The 18039-nt window shown below is 44.2% G+C and overlaps 1 protein-coding gene across 2 annotated transcripts in view; it reads left to right on the top strand.

Annotated features, from left to right (window-relative positions):
• BTBD2 (BTB domain containing 2) overlaps window positions 1-18039 on the top strand; it is a 510757-nt gene that overhangs the window by 134961 nt on the left and 357757 nt on the right. For both annotated transcript variants that reach the window (XM_040417771.1, XM_040417770.1), the window contains exons 3-4: window positions 14852-15008; window positions 15207-15312. In XM_040417771.1, the coding sequence (XP_040273705.1) occupies window positions 14852-15008; window positions 15207-15312 (263 nt within the window). The remainder of the gene's footprint in view (window positions 1-14851; window positions 15009-15206; window positions 15313-18039) is intronic.

Below are 18039 nucleotides of genomic sequence, written 5' to 3' on the forward strand. Positions count from 1 at the left end.
CCTGCGATATGAAAACAAGGGCCGAGATTTGAACTCTGGAACATTCCTTTAACAACCACCTAATATGTTCCAATGACGTCTGATGACTTTGCTAATCTCAGTACTCAATTCAGAATAAGTGGAGATAAAAGGAATTCTGGACATCTGCACTTTAGACCTTTTACTAACAAGAGTGCTTTGTCTGTATAATTTGCAAACCATGTCCTTGTGTGATTGTAATAATTTTTGTCGATAGCCATATTGTGTGAATTTATCCACCATTACATTCAGAGTAGTGTCCAATATACTTTGATCGGACACTATACGTCTTAAAAATTGTGATCGCGCAGGGCAAGGGCTCTTTTATTTTCAATAACACACTGCCGGGCGGTAAACTTCCGCCCGGCGGTGTGTTCAGTGACGTCACTGGCTCTGATGAGGGGCGAGCTTTAGTGCTGCCATAGCCGTTTTACTGGCTAGGGCAGCGCTAAATCCCGCCCATCAGTGCCGGTGACGTCACCGGGGTTCCTGGCAGCCCCATGGAGAGCCCCGGTACGTTACCTGATCTTCAAAAAAAATGCCTTTGCCCTGCACGATTTAGTGCAGGGCAAAGGAGAGCATCGGAGCATGAACTGGGTGAAAATGGAGGTATGTCCATGTTCAGCTCTGAACCCGGACAACTCCTTTATTTCCCTAATGGACTGGATTTTGAGAAAGGCAGCATCTCCCTCTATCCCCAGTACAGTACAGTACAATACATTACAATTCAAATTGGTATATTCCAACATAGAGGTTAAATTTTTGGACACTGCTGTGTCTTTCTCAATGGTCAATTAAGTACGCAGCTTTACACAAAACCTACTGATGTCAATACAGTTTTGCGCTATAATAGTTATCACCCAAGGAAAATGGTTAGACATCTCTCTTATTCACAATTTTTAAGGGTAAGACGTATAGTGTCCGACCAAAGTACAGTATATTGGACACTACTTTGAATTAGGGGTGCACCGAAATGAAAATTCTGGTCCGAAACCGAAAATTCAGGATGCCCTTGACCGAAAACCGAAACTGCCTTTTTGCCCAAATACTTTTAAAATACTTTTTTTTTTAATGATTTTATTAATAATTCTTTTTCATGAATGAAATTCATCTGTGGGTGGCGCTGTTATGGAGGGGGGGATATGTGCACTGTTATGGGCATAACAGTGCACAGATCCCTTTCCCCATAACAGTGCACAGATCCCTTTCCCCATAACAGTGCACAGATCCCCCCTCCCCATAGCAGTGCCATAGACCGATCCCCCTACCCATAACAGCCCCGGCCCTGCTGCTCACAGCAGACTAATCACTCACTGCATCTTTATTTTACCTTACAATCGTGACGCTCCAGTAACAACTCTGCAGGCAGAGCGGAGGGCGGCATAACGTCACTTACTCACGTGACGCACCTGCTCCGCCCACTTTATGAATGAAGGAGGCGGAGCAGGCGCGTCACGTGAGTAAGTGACGTTACGCCGCCCTCCGCTCTGCCTGCAGAGTTGTTACTGGAGCGTCACGATTGTAAGGTAAAATAAAGATGCAGTGACTTAAAGTAAACCGCCCGGCCGGCGCGGGTGACAAATCCCACAAATCCCAAGCCCCATATTTTCTGCCGATATGTACCAATATCGGCCGAAATGGATTAGGCCCAATTTCGGCCGCCGGAATTTCGGTGCACCCCTACTTTGAATGTATTGGTGGATAAATTGACACAACGTGGCTATCCGCAAAATTATTACAATCACACAAGGACATGGTTTGCAAATTAGACAGACAAAGCACTCTTGTTAGTAACAGGTCCGAAATGCAGATGTCCAGAATTCCTTTCATCTCCACTTAATCTGAATTGAGTAATGAGATTGGGGAGGAACATCCCGTTGTTTTCCTGAGCCGCAAACTTACCCCAGCCGAGACTAGGTACAGTATAGTGGAGAGAGAGTGCCTTGCCATCAAGTAGGCACTCGAGTCTCTCCGCTATTATCTGTTGGGGAGAAAGTTCTGTCTGGTAACCGACTACTCCTCTTTCAAGTGGATGAGCCAAGCCAAAGAGAGGAATGCTCGGGTCACCAGGTGGTTTTTGTCTCTACAGAACTTTAAGTTTTCCGTGGAACATCGGGCAGGCAGGTTACAGGGAAATGCAGATGCCCTGTCCCGGGTACACTGTCTGGCGGGTGTTCACCCCCTCAGGGTTGAACAAAGGGGGGAGGTATGTAGGAAAGCGCAAGGGGCCGTCATTGACAAAAGATATGTGTCACCGAGGTTCCTGGCCCCGGTGAGGTAAGAGCCGGTCAGCGGCAGGTAGTGCTGACTGACACTATTGGTTATTTAGTGTGGCTGTAAAGCCAATCCGGGCCGGCTCTTACTGGGAGCAGCCAAAGTGCAGGGTGGGTGGCTGTAACCCACGTTCCAGGCTGGGTTTTGGTTAGGGATATAAAACCCAGCCAGCAGTCTCAGCTGGGTGTGGATTATCCTCCATCTGACAGTGGAGCTTTGCCAGTCTCTGTGTTGGGGCCTGAGAATTTGGGCCGGGAGTAAGGCCTGCTATATTGTTTTGATGAAAGCATGTGGACTTCTGTTTCACCCAAGGACTTGTGTGTTGCTGCCTGGTGTGAAGAAACACCAGACTCAAGGTGACAGTTTTTTCCTTGAAACTGAAACTGACTTTTTGTTGTCCCTTTCCTTATGTCTGAATAAAACACTGAACTGTTTAAGTTAAAGACGTTGCCTCTATACTGCGTCCGCAAGCCTGTCTACCAGTGCAAATCCCCACAACTGGTGTCGGATGCGCGCAAACGCAGTGATGCAGGCCTGAAGGCCGAAAATTTAGTTTTTATTCGGCATTCGTGCATGTCCTACATTAAGCCAGCAAGGTTACAACCCGTGTCCCCTGACAAGATGGAGGCGGTCGTGAAAGCCCTCGTGGAGGCTAACTTGCAGCAGTGGGAGGCTAACAAGCAGCAACAAGAAACTAACCAGCTGCTATTACAACATGTAATGGCATTGGAAGCGGCAAGAGCGTCCCAGAACGTCCACGATGCCCGGAAAGCTGTTTGCGCTGCAATTCCTAAGATGACCCCCTCGGATGACGTCGAGACCTATCTGGCGGTCTTCGAAAGGGTGGCAGTGAGGGAAAAGTTACCCCGAGACCAGTGGGCTAAGTCATCGCTCCGCTCCTGGCGTCTGGTCCCCACAAAGTATTTTTTGATCTCCCCGATGATCAAGCGGCCGACTACCCGACAGTAAAAGGTGAGATCCTGGCGAGACTTGGGGTGAATGTATTGGTCCACGCCCAGCGGGTTCATCAGTGGGAATTTAACCCGGCTGAACCCGCCAGACCACAATATTATGATCTGCTGCACCTATTGCAAAAATGGCTGCAGTCTGACATATTGACTCCCACTGCTATGTTGTATCGGCTGTTGGCGAATGTGTTTTGGAGGGCTTTTCCGTGCCCTCTCCAGCACTGGATCGGCCAGGTGTCTCCGGATAATGCTTGGAGATGTTTGACCCGGTGGAGCGCTACTAGGCCACCAGAAATCTGCAGGGGGTTCTTTTGGGAGGGGGCCAGTAAAACCGCAGAAATCTCCACTCTAAACCCGGCAGCTGGTGACAGCCAAATCTGCCCATGATGTACCCCCTGCAGCCCTAGTGGTCTGCTGGCGGTGTCACGAGCCTGGACACATAAGAACCGACTGACCCCGTCGGGGTGAACCCATGGATACCAACTATGGCTACTGCCACTAATTGTATGCCAGGAAGTTGTGCGCCACAGGTACCTCCGAGACTGTAGATAATAGTCACCTGTGCCGGGAGGAAGTGGGTGACACGCTGGTGGTGGCACTGCTGGGTTCCGGGAGCCTGGTGTCCCTGGTAATAGCTGCCCTGGTGCGGCCGGCCGAGTATACTGGCCGAAAAGTTGGCGTGGTGTGCATTCATGTGGACTTAAAGGACTATCCCACCGCCCTGGCCTTCGTCAACGGTGACCGGCAGGTAGAGGCATGAGGTGGCCGTCGCCACAAAGTTACCAAATGAGTTAATAATTAGGAGAAACTTCCCCGGTTTCCTGGCACTATGGCCGGATATGAAAGTTACCGATACCCGGGAGACAGATGTAACCCTAGTAGAGTGGCCCGACTCAGGGGGGAGACCAGAACCCTGGGAACCTGAGTCAGAAGGGCCAGCAGTAGGGGTGAACGCCACTTCGGTGGAAGAGGGGGAGACGTGGAGGACTTGCCGCCGGGTCCTGAGCTGGCAGACCTCAATGTCTCTGGGGATAATTTTGGTACAGCACAGCACCAGGACCCGACTGTCTTGAGCCTGGGAAAATGTGGTAATAGTTGAGGGTGGGCCGCAACAACCTGGGGCCGAGTCTATGTTCCCCCGTTTTGTGGTTCAACAGGAGATGCTGTACCAGATAAATCAACTACGGGGTGAACATATTGAACAGCTGGTGGTGCCCAAGGCGTATCACAAGCTCGTGTTGGAGTTAGCCCACCAATATGTTCTTGGGGGACACCTGGGCCAGCAGAAAACGCAAGACTGGATTCTACAGCGGTTCTACTGGCCCAGTGTGTTCAGAGAGGTGGAAGAGTATTGCAAGTCTTGCCTAATCTGCCAGATAACCAGCCCCCAGCCACATTTCCGTAGTCCCCTGGTCCCTCTCCCGATTATTGAGATTCCATTCGAGCTGATCGCTATGGATCTCATAGGCCCAGTACCGAAGTCCGCTAGAGGGCACCAACACATCTTGGTCATCCTCGACTATGCCACTTGGTACCCGGCGTCATACATCAGCCAAACTTAATGGAGATGTTTTCCCGAGTGGGTCTGCCTAAAGAGGTTCTGACTGACCAAGGGACCCCTTTTATGTCCAAGGTCATGAGAGAAAACTCTGTAAGTTGCTCCACACAAAACAGTTGCGGAGTTCCGTCTATCACCCGTAAACGGACGGCCTGGTAGAGAGGTTTAATCAAACATTAAAAAATATGTTGAAAAGAGTGGTGTCGAAGGATGGGAGGGACTGGTGTCTTCTGCCCTATCTCATGTTCGCAGTACTGGCAGGTCCCATTGACGGAAGCTGCCAAGGAAAAAAACTGCTTTCATCCCACCAGAGGGGCTGTATCGGTACAAGGTATTATCCTTTGGTCTACATGGCGCTCCCGCCAAGTTTCAAAGGCTAATGGACATTGTACTCCGTCCACATCGTCGGTACGCTTCAGCGTACCTGGACGATATCGTTATCCACAGCACCGTCTGGGAAAGTCACCTACCTAAAGTACAGGCTGTAGTGGACTCCCTTAGGAAGGCTGGCTTAACCGCTAACCCCAAAAAGTGTGCAATAGGGTTAGAAAAGACCAAGTACCTGGGGTATGTAATTGGGCGCAGAATTATTAAACCTCAGGTAAACCAAATTTAGGCAATTCGGAATTGGCCACGACCGGTCACTACTTGGCAAGTCGTTCCTGGAAATGGTGGGATACTATGAGGTTTGGCCCCCACTTTGCTACAGTCGCTGCACCATTGGCAGGCCTTTTGAATGGACGCAAGTCGGTGACAGTCCAGTGGAATGAGCAGGCGGAAAAGGCTTTCTCCGCTCTGAAGTCGGCCCTGTTTGGGTCCTCGGTGTTGGTTACGCCTGACTTCAAGAGGGAGTTTGTGGTACAGACAGATACCTCTGAAGTAGGCCTCGGAGCTGTACTCTCTCAGGACATCAATGGGGAGGAACATCCTGTTGTTTTCCTGAGCCGCAAACTTACCCTAGCCGAGACTTGGTACAGTATAGTGAAGAGAGAGTGCCTGGCCATCAAGTGGGCACTTGAGTCTCTCCGCTATTATCTGTTGGGGAGAAAGTTCCGTTTGGTAACCGACCACTCCCCTCTCAAGTGGATGAGCCAAGCCAAAGAGAGGAATGCTCGGGTCACCAGGTGATTTTTGTCTCTACAGAACTTTAAAAAAGTTAGGGCAGGCAGGTTACAGGGAAATGCAGATGCTCTGTCCCAGGTACACTGTCTGGCGGGTGTTCACCCCCTCAGGGTTGAACAAAGGGGGCAGGTATGTAGGAAAGGGCAAGGGGCCGTCATTGACGGAAGATATGTGTCACGAGGTTCCTTGCCTCAGTGAGGCAAGAGTCGGTAATTTTAAGTGTCAGCGGCAGGTAGTGCTGACTGACACTATTGGTTATTTAGTGTGGCTAGTGTGGCTGTAAAGCCGATCCGGGCTGGCTCTTACTGGGAGCAGCCAAAGTGCAGGGTGGGTGGCTGTTCCCCACTTTCCAGGCCGGGTTTTGGTTAGGGATATAAAACCCAGCCAGCAGTCTTAGCTGGGTGTGGATTATCCTCCATCTGACAGTGGAGCTTTGCCAGTCTCTGTGTTGGGGCCTGAGAGTTTGGGCCGGGATTAAGGCCTGCTATCTTGTTTGGATGAAAGCACGTGGACTTCTGTTTCGCCCAAGGACTTGTGTGTTGCTGTCTGGTGTGAAGAAACACCAGACTCAAGGTGACTGTTTGTTTTTTCCTTGAAACTGACTTTTTGTTGTCACTTTCCTGATGTGTGAATAAAACACTGAACCGTTTAAGTTAAAGATGTTGTCTCTATACTGCGTCCGCAAGTCTGTCTACCAGAGCAAATCCCCACAGTTTCTATGCCCAGAAGGGGAGGCAATAGAGTTAATATGTTGAAGAAAAAGCAGTTGTTCTGTATACATAATCTCAATTCATTGAAACCTTCTAGTCTTAATGTTGATTATAAATTTGGGAATTTGTGAGAGGCTAGCTTGCCCTTTGTCCCTTGGGGATCTATTCTCCTTGTATCTGTTAGGTAGTTTATTTTGGACAAATGATTATATTTTTGTAATCTTTACTAATTTATATTTCTCTTTATAGATGTGCTGGAGACGAATCGTATGAATATGGATGTTGGAGACACTTGCCAGATGTTTGTGCGACAATGTTTAAAAGTTTTTTTTTTTATGTATGATCTGCTCAATATACCCGGGTTGTGTTACTAGCTCCTGGACCAAATGATATTACTTTTTTATATATTGCCCTCGTTTAATATTGAGAGGAGATAACTCAATGGCTTATATTGACGTGTAGGGGGGAATGTCTATAGATGCCCAATTGACGTGGTGAGATCTATATGATCCCTCGCTTAGTGGATGAGTGGACGTGTTCTGTTCAGAATACGTCCGCTTATTCTTCAAGTTTGCAATGTCATTTGCCCTTTTTATGACTCTTAGTGCCCCTACATGACTCTATATATATTTGTCCATTTAGCAAGATGGCGATTTGATTGGTCTTCGGATGTTCTGGGCATGCGCTAGTTATTTACCTTTACCAATATGGGATTGTCAGACATCTATGCGCATGCTCTATTTGCTCTCTAGCGTAATGACCCATTATAGGCATTGAACGCAACCCGGGCATGCGCGGTGGTGATTTCGGTATGCCGAACTTGGCAGATATTACACATGATGTCGCTCTACACCTGGTTAGTGTACCCTAGCCCGCCCCTCCCCCCCTCTTTGATTTAGCATATCATATTAACTGTACATGGCACTTTATCAATCACATGTGATTCATGATTATTAGATGATTTGCACCTGGCACTTTATTTTGAATACACGATATGAATTTAATGTATCTTGACATCATCCTAATTATTGATCTGGTGATTGCAAGTTTTTATGTATGGAATTATATTTTATTTACATTTGATGTAATTTTTTGGGGGTTTTGTATTAATTATGTGATAATAAGTAATTAGATGTTTGATTGGTCACACTATATGTACCCAGCACTTTGTCCATTTTCCTTGCTTGAGAAAGGCTCTATTGAGCTGAAACATCGCTGTACCACTTGGGTGAATAAACAGTCTTTTTTTTTTTTTACTTCAGAGTGCTGCCCTGTACTTTATATTTTGGGTATTTGCTTATTCCCATTGGGCCTTGCACCTATATACTACTTATATTTTTAGTCAGTGTTGCCATTATATATATATATATATATATATATATATATATATATATATATATATATATATACACACACAGACCATAAGTTCGGACACACCTTCTCATTCAAAGAGTTTTCTTTATTTTCATGACTATGAAAGCATCAAAACTATGAATTGACACATGTGGAATTATATACATAACAAACAAGTGTGAAACAACTGAAAATATGTCATATTCTAGGTTCTTCAAAGTAGCCACCTTTTGCTTTGATTACTGCTTTGCACACTCTTGGCATTCTCTTGATGAGCTTCAAGAGGTAGTCCCCTGAAATGGTCTTCCAACAGCCTTGAAGGAGTTCCCAGAGATGCTTAGCACTTGTTGGCCCTTTTGCCTTCACTCTGCGGTCCAGCTCACCCCAAACCATCTCGATTGGGTTCAGGTCCGGTGACTGTGGAGGCCAGGTCATCTGGCGAAGCACCCCATCACTCTCCTTCATGGTCAAATAGCCGTTACTTTCAAAGTTTTCCCAATTTTTTTCGGCTGACTGACTGACCTTCATTTCTTAAAGTAATGATGGCCACTCGTTTTTCTTTACTTAGCTGCTTTTTTCTTGCCATAATACAAATTCTAACAGTCTATTCAGTAGGACTATCAGCTGTGTATCCACCTGACTTCTCCTCAACGCAACTGATGGTCCCAACCCCATTTATAAGGCAAGAAATCCCACTTATTAAACCTAAAAGGGAACACCTGTGATTGAAAACCATTTCAGGGGACTACCTCTTGAAGCTCAACAAGAAAATGCCAAGAGTGTGCAAAGCAGTAATCAAAGCAAAAGGTGGCTACTTTGAAGAACCTAGAATATGACATATTTTCAGTTGTTTCACACTTGTTTGTTATGAATATAATTCCACATGTGTTAATTCATAGTTTTGATGCCTTCAGTGTGAATCTACAATTTTCATAGTCATGAAAATAAAGAAACTCTTTGAATGAGAAGGTGTGTCCAAACTTTTGGTCTGTACTGTATATGAGTATGCAAACATATTTGTATATATGTTTTTTTTTATTTTAAACAATAAAATAATTTAATCTAATCTAAAGGGTTTTTGTGCTTTTTTTTCACTTATGTTTGTTTCATATTTTATTACTAGAAATTTACTGGTAGAAGGCCAATCAATGTTCTTAATGGGTTCTGGAGAGTTGTACAGTATAACTGCTTAAATACATAAGTACACTGGCATAAGTACACTTCCTCTGACAGAGAGATAGATACAGTAGATAGATAGAAAACGAAACTTTGTTTTGACAACCTGTCATTACCAATTAACCACCCATCCTCAATAGAATGTCCTATATAGCTATGTAAAATGTGTGGTTGGTTTCATTGTATTTGGCAGTTTTCGCCAAGTGGTGGTCAGGGTAAGACATGCCACATAAAATTGTGTTTGTTTTTTTTTAAAACATGGGGGTGGCCGGAGTGTGTGTGTGTGTGTGTATATACACTCACCTAAAGAATTATTAGGAACACCATACTAATACGGTGTTGGACCCCCTTTTGCCTTCAGAACTGCCTTAATTCTATGTGGCATTGATTCAACATGGTGCTGATAGCATTCTTTAGAAATGTTGGCCCATATTGATAGGATAGCATCTTGCAGTTGATGGAGATTTGAGGGATGCACATCCAGGGCACGAAGCTCCTGTTCCATCACATCCCAAAGATGCTCTATTGGGTTGAGATCTGGTGACTGGGGGGGACATTTTAGTACAGTGAACTCATTGTCATGTTCAAGAAACCAATTTGAAATGATTCGAGCTTTGTAACATTGTGCATTATCCTGCTGGAAGTAGCCATCAGAGGATGGATACATGTTCTCATTCTGTTTACGCCAAATTCAGACTCTACCATTTGAATGTTTCAACAGAAATCGAGACTCCTCAGACCAGGCAACATTTTTCCAGTCTTCAACAGTCCAATTTTGGTGAGCTCGTGCAAATTGTAGCCTCTTTTTCCTATTTGTAGTGGAGATGAGTGGTACCCGGTGGGGTCTTCTGCTGTTGTAGCCCATCCGCCTCAAGGTTGTGCGTGTTGTGGCTTCACAAATGCTTTGCTGCATACCTCGGTTGTAACGAGTGGTTATTTCAGTCAACGTTGCTCTTCTATCAGCTTGAATCAGTCGGCCCATTCTCCTCTGACCTCTAGCATCCACAAGGCATTTTTGCCCACAGGACTGCCGCATACTGGATGTTTTTCCATTTTCACACCATTCTTTGTAAACCCTAGAAATGGTTGTGCGTGAAAATCCCAGTAACTGAGCAGATTGTGAAATACTCAGACCGGTCCATCTAGCACCAACAACCATGCCACGCTCAAAATTGCTTAAATCACCTTTCTTTCCCATTCTGACATTCAGTTTGGAGTTCAAGAGATTGTCTTGACCAGGACCACACCCCTAAATGCATTGAAGCAACTGCCATGTGATTGGTTGACGAGATAATTGCATTAATGAGAAATAGAACAGGTGTTCCTAATAATTCTTTAGGTGAGTGTGTATATGTATGTATGTATTATATATATTATATATACATACACACACGTACGTGGTTGGCAGTATTGGCCCACACGTGTGAATGTGAGTGGCCAAACAGCAACGCAGGAGTGTGTATGTATGTATATCTATATATAAACTGGCAGTCTTGGCTCCTATATGTTGACAGTGTTCCGAAATAATTGGTGACGTTATTATTTCACTCAGAAGAAGTAAAAATAATAAAAGCAAAAAGTAATAGAAACAACTGGGTATGGATAAAAAGGTGTATATATATTTGGGGTGCAGATGGGCTAAATTGTTTAAGTATGTATCTATATGGGGGGGGGGGGGGGGTGACATTTTTACTGTTACTAATAAAAAGTAGTAAAATGTGAGAGGGATCGTGGAAAATGTGTCTAGGGAGAGTAAAAACCGTATCAAAGTCTGCATCTATATGGGGGGAGTTTCTAGTGTAATTGACATTCCTATGTTCTTCCCATATATTAGTTGGTAATTTTGAGTAGGTGATGTCACTTGGAGGAGCAGTAGGAGCCATATATGCACTGTTTATTCTAGTAGTGTGTATTTGTTTGTATATGTAGTTACTATTTATTTCAATCCATGGGGCAGACACACACCTCGTCCTTCCCACACAGGATCTCCGCCACTTCGGACTGCGACAGTAAGCCCGGCACCCACTCCCGCTGCAGGAAGCTCCTCAAGTTCCAGGCGCAAGGTTCGACATGGCTGTAGCTGCTGGTACAACCAGCTATTGTCTACAAATGTGAGGGCTTTTGAAGATGATTTGATGCAGAATTGCCACATAATCTCTGGCCTTAAAGAAACTGAATGTGTAGCCACTCAGACAGCAGAGTAGGAGTGGGGAAGATGTGGAGCGATGTGTGGAGAAAGGTTGCGGAGGAGTATCAGGCATAGTGTAGTGTCATTACATACTTTAGGTTAACATTGCTATCTACTGGCCTTGTTGTGTATTGCTGTTACAGTTGGTGTTTCCTTCATAGTGAAAGAGAAGATGTCGCGATTCGTTAGTAACGCTATGCGAAATCAGTGATGCTACATCTGTAATGTGTGCTGCTGGCTCTGCTCCGCTTTTCGACGAGAAGAGCTTAGTGACAACAGTCAGCAGCTACAGGCCAACGTAGACTTGGAGGAGAGGTCCGCTGTGTCCTCCCTTAGGCGTGCAGCTAGCGATGATGATGATAATAATCTGGTGTGAGCACGTGTTGCGAGTGGTCAGGGATGTGGCCGTGAGACTGTGAGTGTGACATAAGTGACGACCAGACAGTAGTGTATGATGATGTAGCCGATCGCACGTGGGAGCCGGGTGAAGATTGGGCATCATCAGGGGGTGAGGGTGGTAGCAGGCCTGTGGGACAGCAGCAGGGTGGGAGATCTGGCGCCAAACGCACTTTGGGTAGACAATCTGCTACTCGGGAGCCTACCTGTCAGGAAACAACTAGCGGTGCACGGATTCATAAGGGCAGAGACAAGATATCCGCACGGAGTGGTGGGAGTAAAATGCCATGCTCGGCAGTGTGGGAATATTTTATCAAGTCACTGGAGGACGTCAGCTTGGCAATATGCAGGATATATAGGCAGAATGTGAAACGTAATCAGGGTGCTAATGTTTGCACAACTGCCCTGTGTCAACACATGTAGTGTCAACTACATGTGTTGACACAGGGCAGTTGTGCAAACATTAGCACCCTGATTACGTTTCACATTCTGCCTATATATCCTGCATATTGCCACGCTGACTTCCTCCAGTGACTTAATAAAATATTCCCATAAAGTGGCCTGGGAAAACCGTGGCACTAATGTAGTGGTACAGCCTGACGCAGCAACTGCTGCATCCCCCAGCAGCCCACACACCACACACCTTCAGCAGTCAGGGCTCCTCAACCTCAGCAGAAGGAAGCTGTTGTTCCTTATCTTCGTCTATTTCTCATTATGCTCCTCCTACTCCTCGTCACGTGTTTCGCCAGCAATTGATCACCGAGGCAGTGGCAAAGAGAGAACATTATCTGTGCACGCATCCAAGGTGAAGAAGTGAACGTGCACATGGCCAAGTTGCTTGTACTACAGTCCCTCCCTTTCCATATCATGGAGATTATAGAAAAGCGGTCATTGCTTCTCTAAAAAAGCTGCACACGTATGTTGAGCAGAAGATGGGCCAGTCCTTGAGCCTGTCGGCGTCTGGTACAGTTCATGCCAGTGCCGACATGTGAAGCTGTAACTATGGTCAGTAACAATATACACTACTCACAAAATTAGGGATTCTTGGCTTTTGGGTGAATTTTATGGACAACGTAAAAAATTCACGCTACAGTGATATATTATGACTGACGTCTCATGCTTTTCACAAGTCGACTTTTTGTCCGCTGAGGCATGGCGTCCCACTGTTCTTGAAGGTTGGCCCTTAGGTCATTAAGGTTCTGGGGTACAGAGTTACGAGCCTCTACTCAGCGACTCAGCTGATCCCATAGGTTGGAACATGTGCATTCAAAAGTTTAGAGAAGTTCATGCTAAGTTCACCTGTAAAGTTTAGAGTGCATTTTAGATTCATCCTGGAATTTCACCCGCAAATCAGATATCCCTAACTTTTTGGGAGTAGTGTATGTCCTTTACGGCATACTGGCTAAATGTGGTTCTGGCCTGGGCACACCATCAACTTGGCCAGGTGATGGCAAAGCCACCTCCGAGTTGTAATCATGGGATTTCTGTGCCAATCTCCTCCTCTGCCTCCTCCACCTTGTCCTCCAATGTAGGCACAGTTCAGAGTAGTTCTGCAGCATACCACCTATGCAAAGCATGGCGTGATGTGTGCAGCTGTACCTATGGTTTATAATGATATACACTACGCACCTGGGCAAACCGTGAAAGAACTGCTCTGCTTCATCAACCAAGAAGTTGAATCCTGGCCAAATAGAGATAAGAACCATGGTCACCGATAACGGGAAGAACATTGTGTCTGCACTGTATCAGCTAGGGCTGACCCATGCGTCCTGCATGGCACACGTCTTCAGTCTGGTTGTCACCCGCTTCCTGAACTTCCAGCCAACTGCAAGATGTGTTGAAAATGTGAAACTGTGCATGCACTTCAGCCACTCTTACCGTGCAAAACATGCTCTCCTTGAGCTGCAAAGGCAGAATTGTGTTCCTCTACATCGCCTCATAGGCGATGTTTCCACACGTTGGAACTCCACGCTTCACATGTCGGACTGACTGTATGAGCAGAGGAAACCTGTGACCGATACTTGATGATGCAGATGGACAGTGCTAATCCCTCTTGTATCTTTAACATTAGACAGTTGCAGCTCATGCGTGACACCTGCCGTGTGCTCAGGCCCCTTTGAGGAGGGCACTTTATTCCACTCCTTCACATCCTGGAGGGGATGCTGATAAATCTGACCGGCGAGGGTACATATGATGTGGCGCCTACATCTCACAGCCACCTGAGGCCTGTGGAGTCTGAACTGGCACAGGAGGAGGAGGACATAAACCCTCAGGAATTATATAAAAAATTAGGTAGTTTTTCTGACCAAGCAACAGGAGAGGAGCAGGAGGACGATGACGCAGATGACCCCGACAGAACGTGGCGGCATGCAGTGGAGATGGCGGCAGGGAGTGCCATACCAAGCACAGTCTCTATACAATATACAGTGCTGTGCTTCGTAAGCTGCGAGAAGGAAGTGGCGCTTACGGGAGTCTCCCCGTGTTGGACCCATACTGATCACATACTGATGACCGATACAGAGGTCCTGGAAAACCCTTTTAAATACCCCGTAGTTAAACTCTGTATTCATATGCTTAGGGGCCAATGTATCCACCTCCTATATCCAACAAGTCTCTTTATTTTAAAAGTTGCTTCTTGTCACCACCCCTTTTCAGAGGCGGTACATGGTCTGTGATCCTGTATCTTAACTAAGATTGTATCTCCAATATATGATGTACAACAGTAAGTCCATCTTCCTATTTCTGTACTCTTGTGTTTCCCTATACATGTCCAGAACTCATTAAGCACTTCAACTATATATGCCATCCGACGTTGGCATGTGATCATATAGAGGGCATACATGGTCAAACATGTACTGTATATCTGTTTAATTTGATAAACACGACCCATTTGTAAATGTTTTAAAAATATCAAATTTCAATAGTTTGATTAAAGGAGATATATCAAATATACTGGAACCTAGGTCCCTCTTTGAAATTCTTTTACTCGTCCTTCAAAATTTCTGATTATTTACTGCATCACACAGACCTTTTACATGTGTACATAGTTTTTTGTGCATTAAAACTAATTTTAAAAATGTTGTTTAAGGTTCCTGTATTCTGACGAGGTTCAGATTGGTCCAGAGACTGTAATGACTACTCTGTACACAGCTAAGAAATATGCGGTGCCAGCGCTAGAGGCACACTGTGTAGAGTTTCTTAAGAAGAACCTTCGTGCTGACAATGCTTTCATGTTACTTACTCAGGTATGTGCAAAATGTAATAGTTAATAATGGTGATTGCGATGTGTATAATTATTCATAATTCTTCATGGACCTATACCATTCTCTTAATATTTGTAAGTTTTATGATGTAACTTTTATAATAAAAAAAATATTTTCTTACTAATTATACTTTTTCAGTTGTGTACTAGTTTTGTTTTTTTTTGTTTTTTTTTTTTTTAGGCTCGTCTATTTGATGAACCTCAGTTAGCAAGCCTCTGCTTGGAAAACATAGACAAAAATACATCTGATGCCCTGAATGCAGAAGGTTTTACCGATATTGACCTGGGTATTGTGCTCATAGATTATAATATTTCTGTCTGATATATAAAGTTGTAGAAATATGATAAAATTTACCATAAACTAAAGAGTTTAGTTGGGAGATTTCACTTACTTGAACATCATCTCTTGACTGTCTTATGATTTTAGGGTCTTGGAGACGGGAGAAAACTAGTATTGGGAATTTCATTTTCTTAGTTTGTTTCATTTGTGTATACAAGGACCCAAATGTGTTTGACAAATGCTGAAGCCCTTTCTTCCAATTAAAATGATTTGTCCAGTTAACTGGACTAATTGTTTGACGTTGGCTGATTGAGCTGAGTGGTTTATAAGGAATTCTTGTAAAACACTGATATGCTTGCTACCCGTTTCAGTCTGCAGTATTTGTTGCTTGGTCCTGAATCAAATTGTTTTGTGGAAATAATGCAGATACTGGGAGTGTTAATTTACCTCTGATCTCATTTTTGTCTGGAAGATGGTTGGGGGTGAAGCTTAGCCATTGGGTGGGCTTAAGGGGCAGTTTGGTTTCAAGAGAAAACCAGACAACTCAGGGGACTGACCTGTAATAAAGAATAGATTAGTACTTACCTGACAGATCCTGTGCGAGCGCTTCAGTCCTCCAGGCCTGTGTCTTTTCTCCAAGCTGCAGTGGTGACATCACATTCACAACACGTGACCACTGCAGCTATTCACTGGACTAATCAGTGCACTGCAACCAGGATAACTGAGCCTGGCCTGGAGAATTGGAACGGCAGTGTGGGATTTGTCAGGTAAGTAATCATCTATTCCTTATTACAAATCGATCCCCTGAGTCATCTGGTTTCCTGTTGAGACCAAATAACTCCTTTAATATGCTGTGCCTCCTGTTACAGATCAAGCAATGGGAGGAGGCTCCTTCTGCAGTCAGTTATCTCACTGCCAAAGGATTGCCAGAAGGAGGAAGGACATGGCTGATCTCAAGGGCCACATGAAGAAGAATTATGTATGTTTCTTACGTTAGAAAATGTGGTATAAACAGCAGAATAAGACACTTAAGGTTCCTTCACGTTTCCGTTTTGTACTCCTGTAGTCTATTCTGGAATAGATTACCGGAGTTAACCGTAACTCGCATATATTGCAAAGAAAAAAAAAGTTGCAAGCTACATTCTTTGAAGATGTGATACATGTGGTTATATAGTTATATACATGTATACGTACACACTTCTTTACAAAAGAAATTATGCACCAAGAAAGATTTGTTGGAATCAAATTAAAACTTTATATCTGTGAATGAAATGATAATCTATGTGAGTGATTACAATATTGGAGCAAAGGGATAATTTTACTGGGGTAAACACTCCACTTGAAAAAATGCTCTTTAGGTATTTCCACATCCGTAATGACCTGATCTACAAAAATATCACATTATCCCATTAGGTGTATGGCATAAAATATATATAATTTTTATTTAAAACTGTCCCAGAACAGCCAGATTTGGTCACCTCTCCTTGCAAAAAGCATAATATCAAGCTGTCAAAATGTCATATCTACTCTAAAATGGTACCTTAACCCACAAAAAATAAGCCATCACACAAAACGGTTGCTAGAAAAATAAAAATATGACTTTCAGATAATGGCAATGCAAAAACTATGATTTATTTTTTCTTAAATTCTATGTGTAGGTGGTAAAACTAAAAAAAGAAAAAGCAGAATAGAGATGAGATTAAATTTTTCCCACTAGGTGTATGTTACAATAACAAGACCCAAACAGCAATGGCAGACTTGCTGCCTTCTACCCAAAAATCAAAATCAAAAGTGATCAAAAAGTTGTATCTACCCCAAAATAGAATCAATGATAGTAGTAACTCATCTTCCAAAAAATAAGCCCTCACTCACCTCCATCGAGAGAAAAATATACGTATGGTTGTCAAAAAAATGGGTGTACTGGTACCCCAGAGGCTATTCAATAGTAGCATGTAATAGCACCTGTAAATGAATCCATCCAAATCTGCACTGCAAAAGCCAGAAGGCGCTCTTTCCTTTTGAAATGTGCTGTCTACCCAAACAGTAGTTTACATCCAAATATCTGCCTTTTCAGTACCCGGAAGAACCCGTCTAACAATCTGAAGAGTGTGTGGGCACAGCAAATATTGGCTACTGAAATTGCATCCCTGTGTGAAAATTAAAATTTTCCCTTTGCACTGTCTGCTGTGAATGAACTTTTGCAAAACACCTGTGGGGTTAAAATGTTCACAACAACCATTGGTAAATTCGGTGTGATTTCTAAAATGGGGTCAATTCTTGTCGGGGGAGGGGGGCTTGTTCCTTTTTTATTTCACCCCAGAGCTTCTGCAGTTGTCAGTCAGTGCTGTATAAATCACCAAAATAGGCCTTAAATGCACATGGTGCTCTTTCTCTTGTGAATCCTGCAGTGTGCCCAAACAGCAGTTTAGGACCAAATATAGAGTTTTGCTGTATTCAGAAGAAAATAGTAAAAAAAAATGTCAGTGCATTTTTTCATGTTAACCCTTGTAAAAAAAAAAAAAAAAAATTGGAATTTTGATGAAACTCCAGTGTGGTCAAAGCACTCACTACATGTCACAATAAATTCTTTGACGGGGCGGGTCACTTTTTGGGGATTTCTACTGTAGGGGTTTTAATGCCTTAAAATGCGACATGGCGCCCAGAAACAATTCCAGTTAAATCTGCCTCCAAGCCCTCTGGCGCTCTTTCATACATGACAAAAGTGACAGGCTCC

This window comes from Bufo bufo, chromosome 2, assembly GCF_905171765.1.
Source record: "Bufo bufo chromosome 2, aBufBuf1.1, whole genome shotgun sequence".
In the NCBI taxonomy this organism is placed as follows: domain Eukaryota; kingdom Metazoa; phylum Chordata; class Amphibia; order Anura; family Bufonidae; genus Bufo; species Bufo bufo.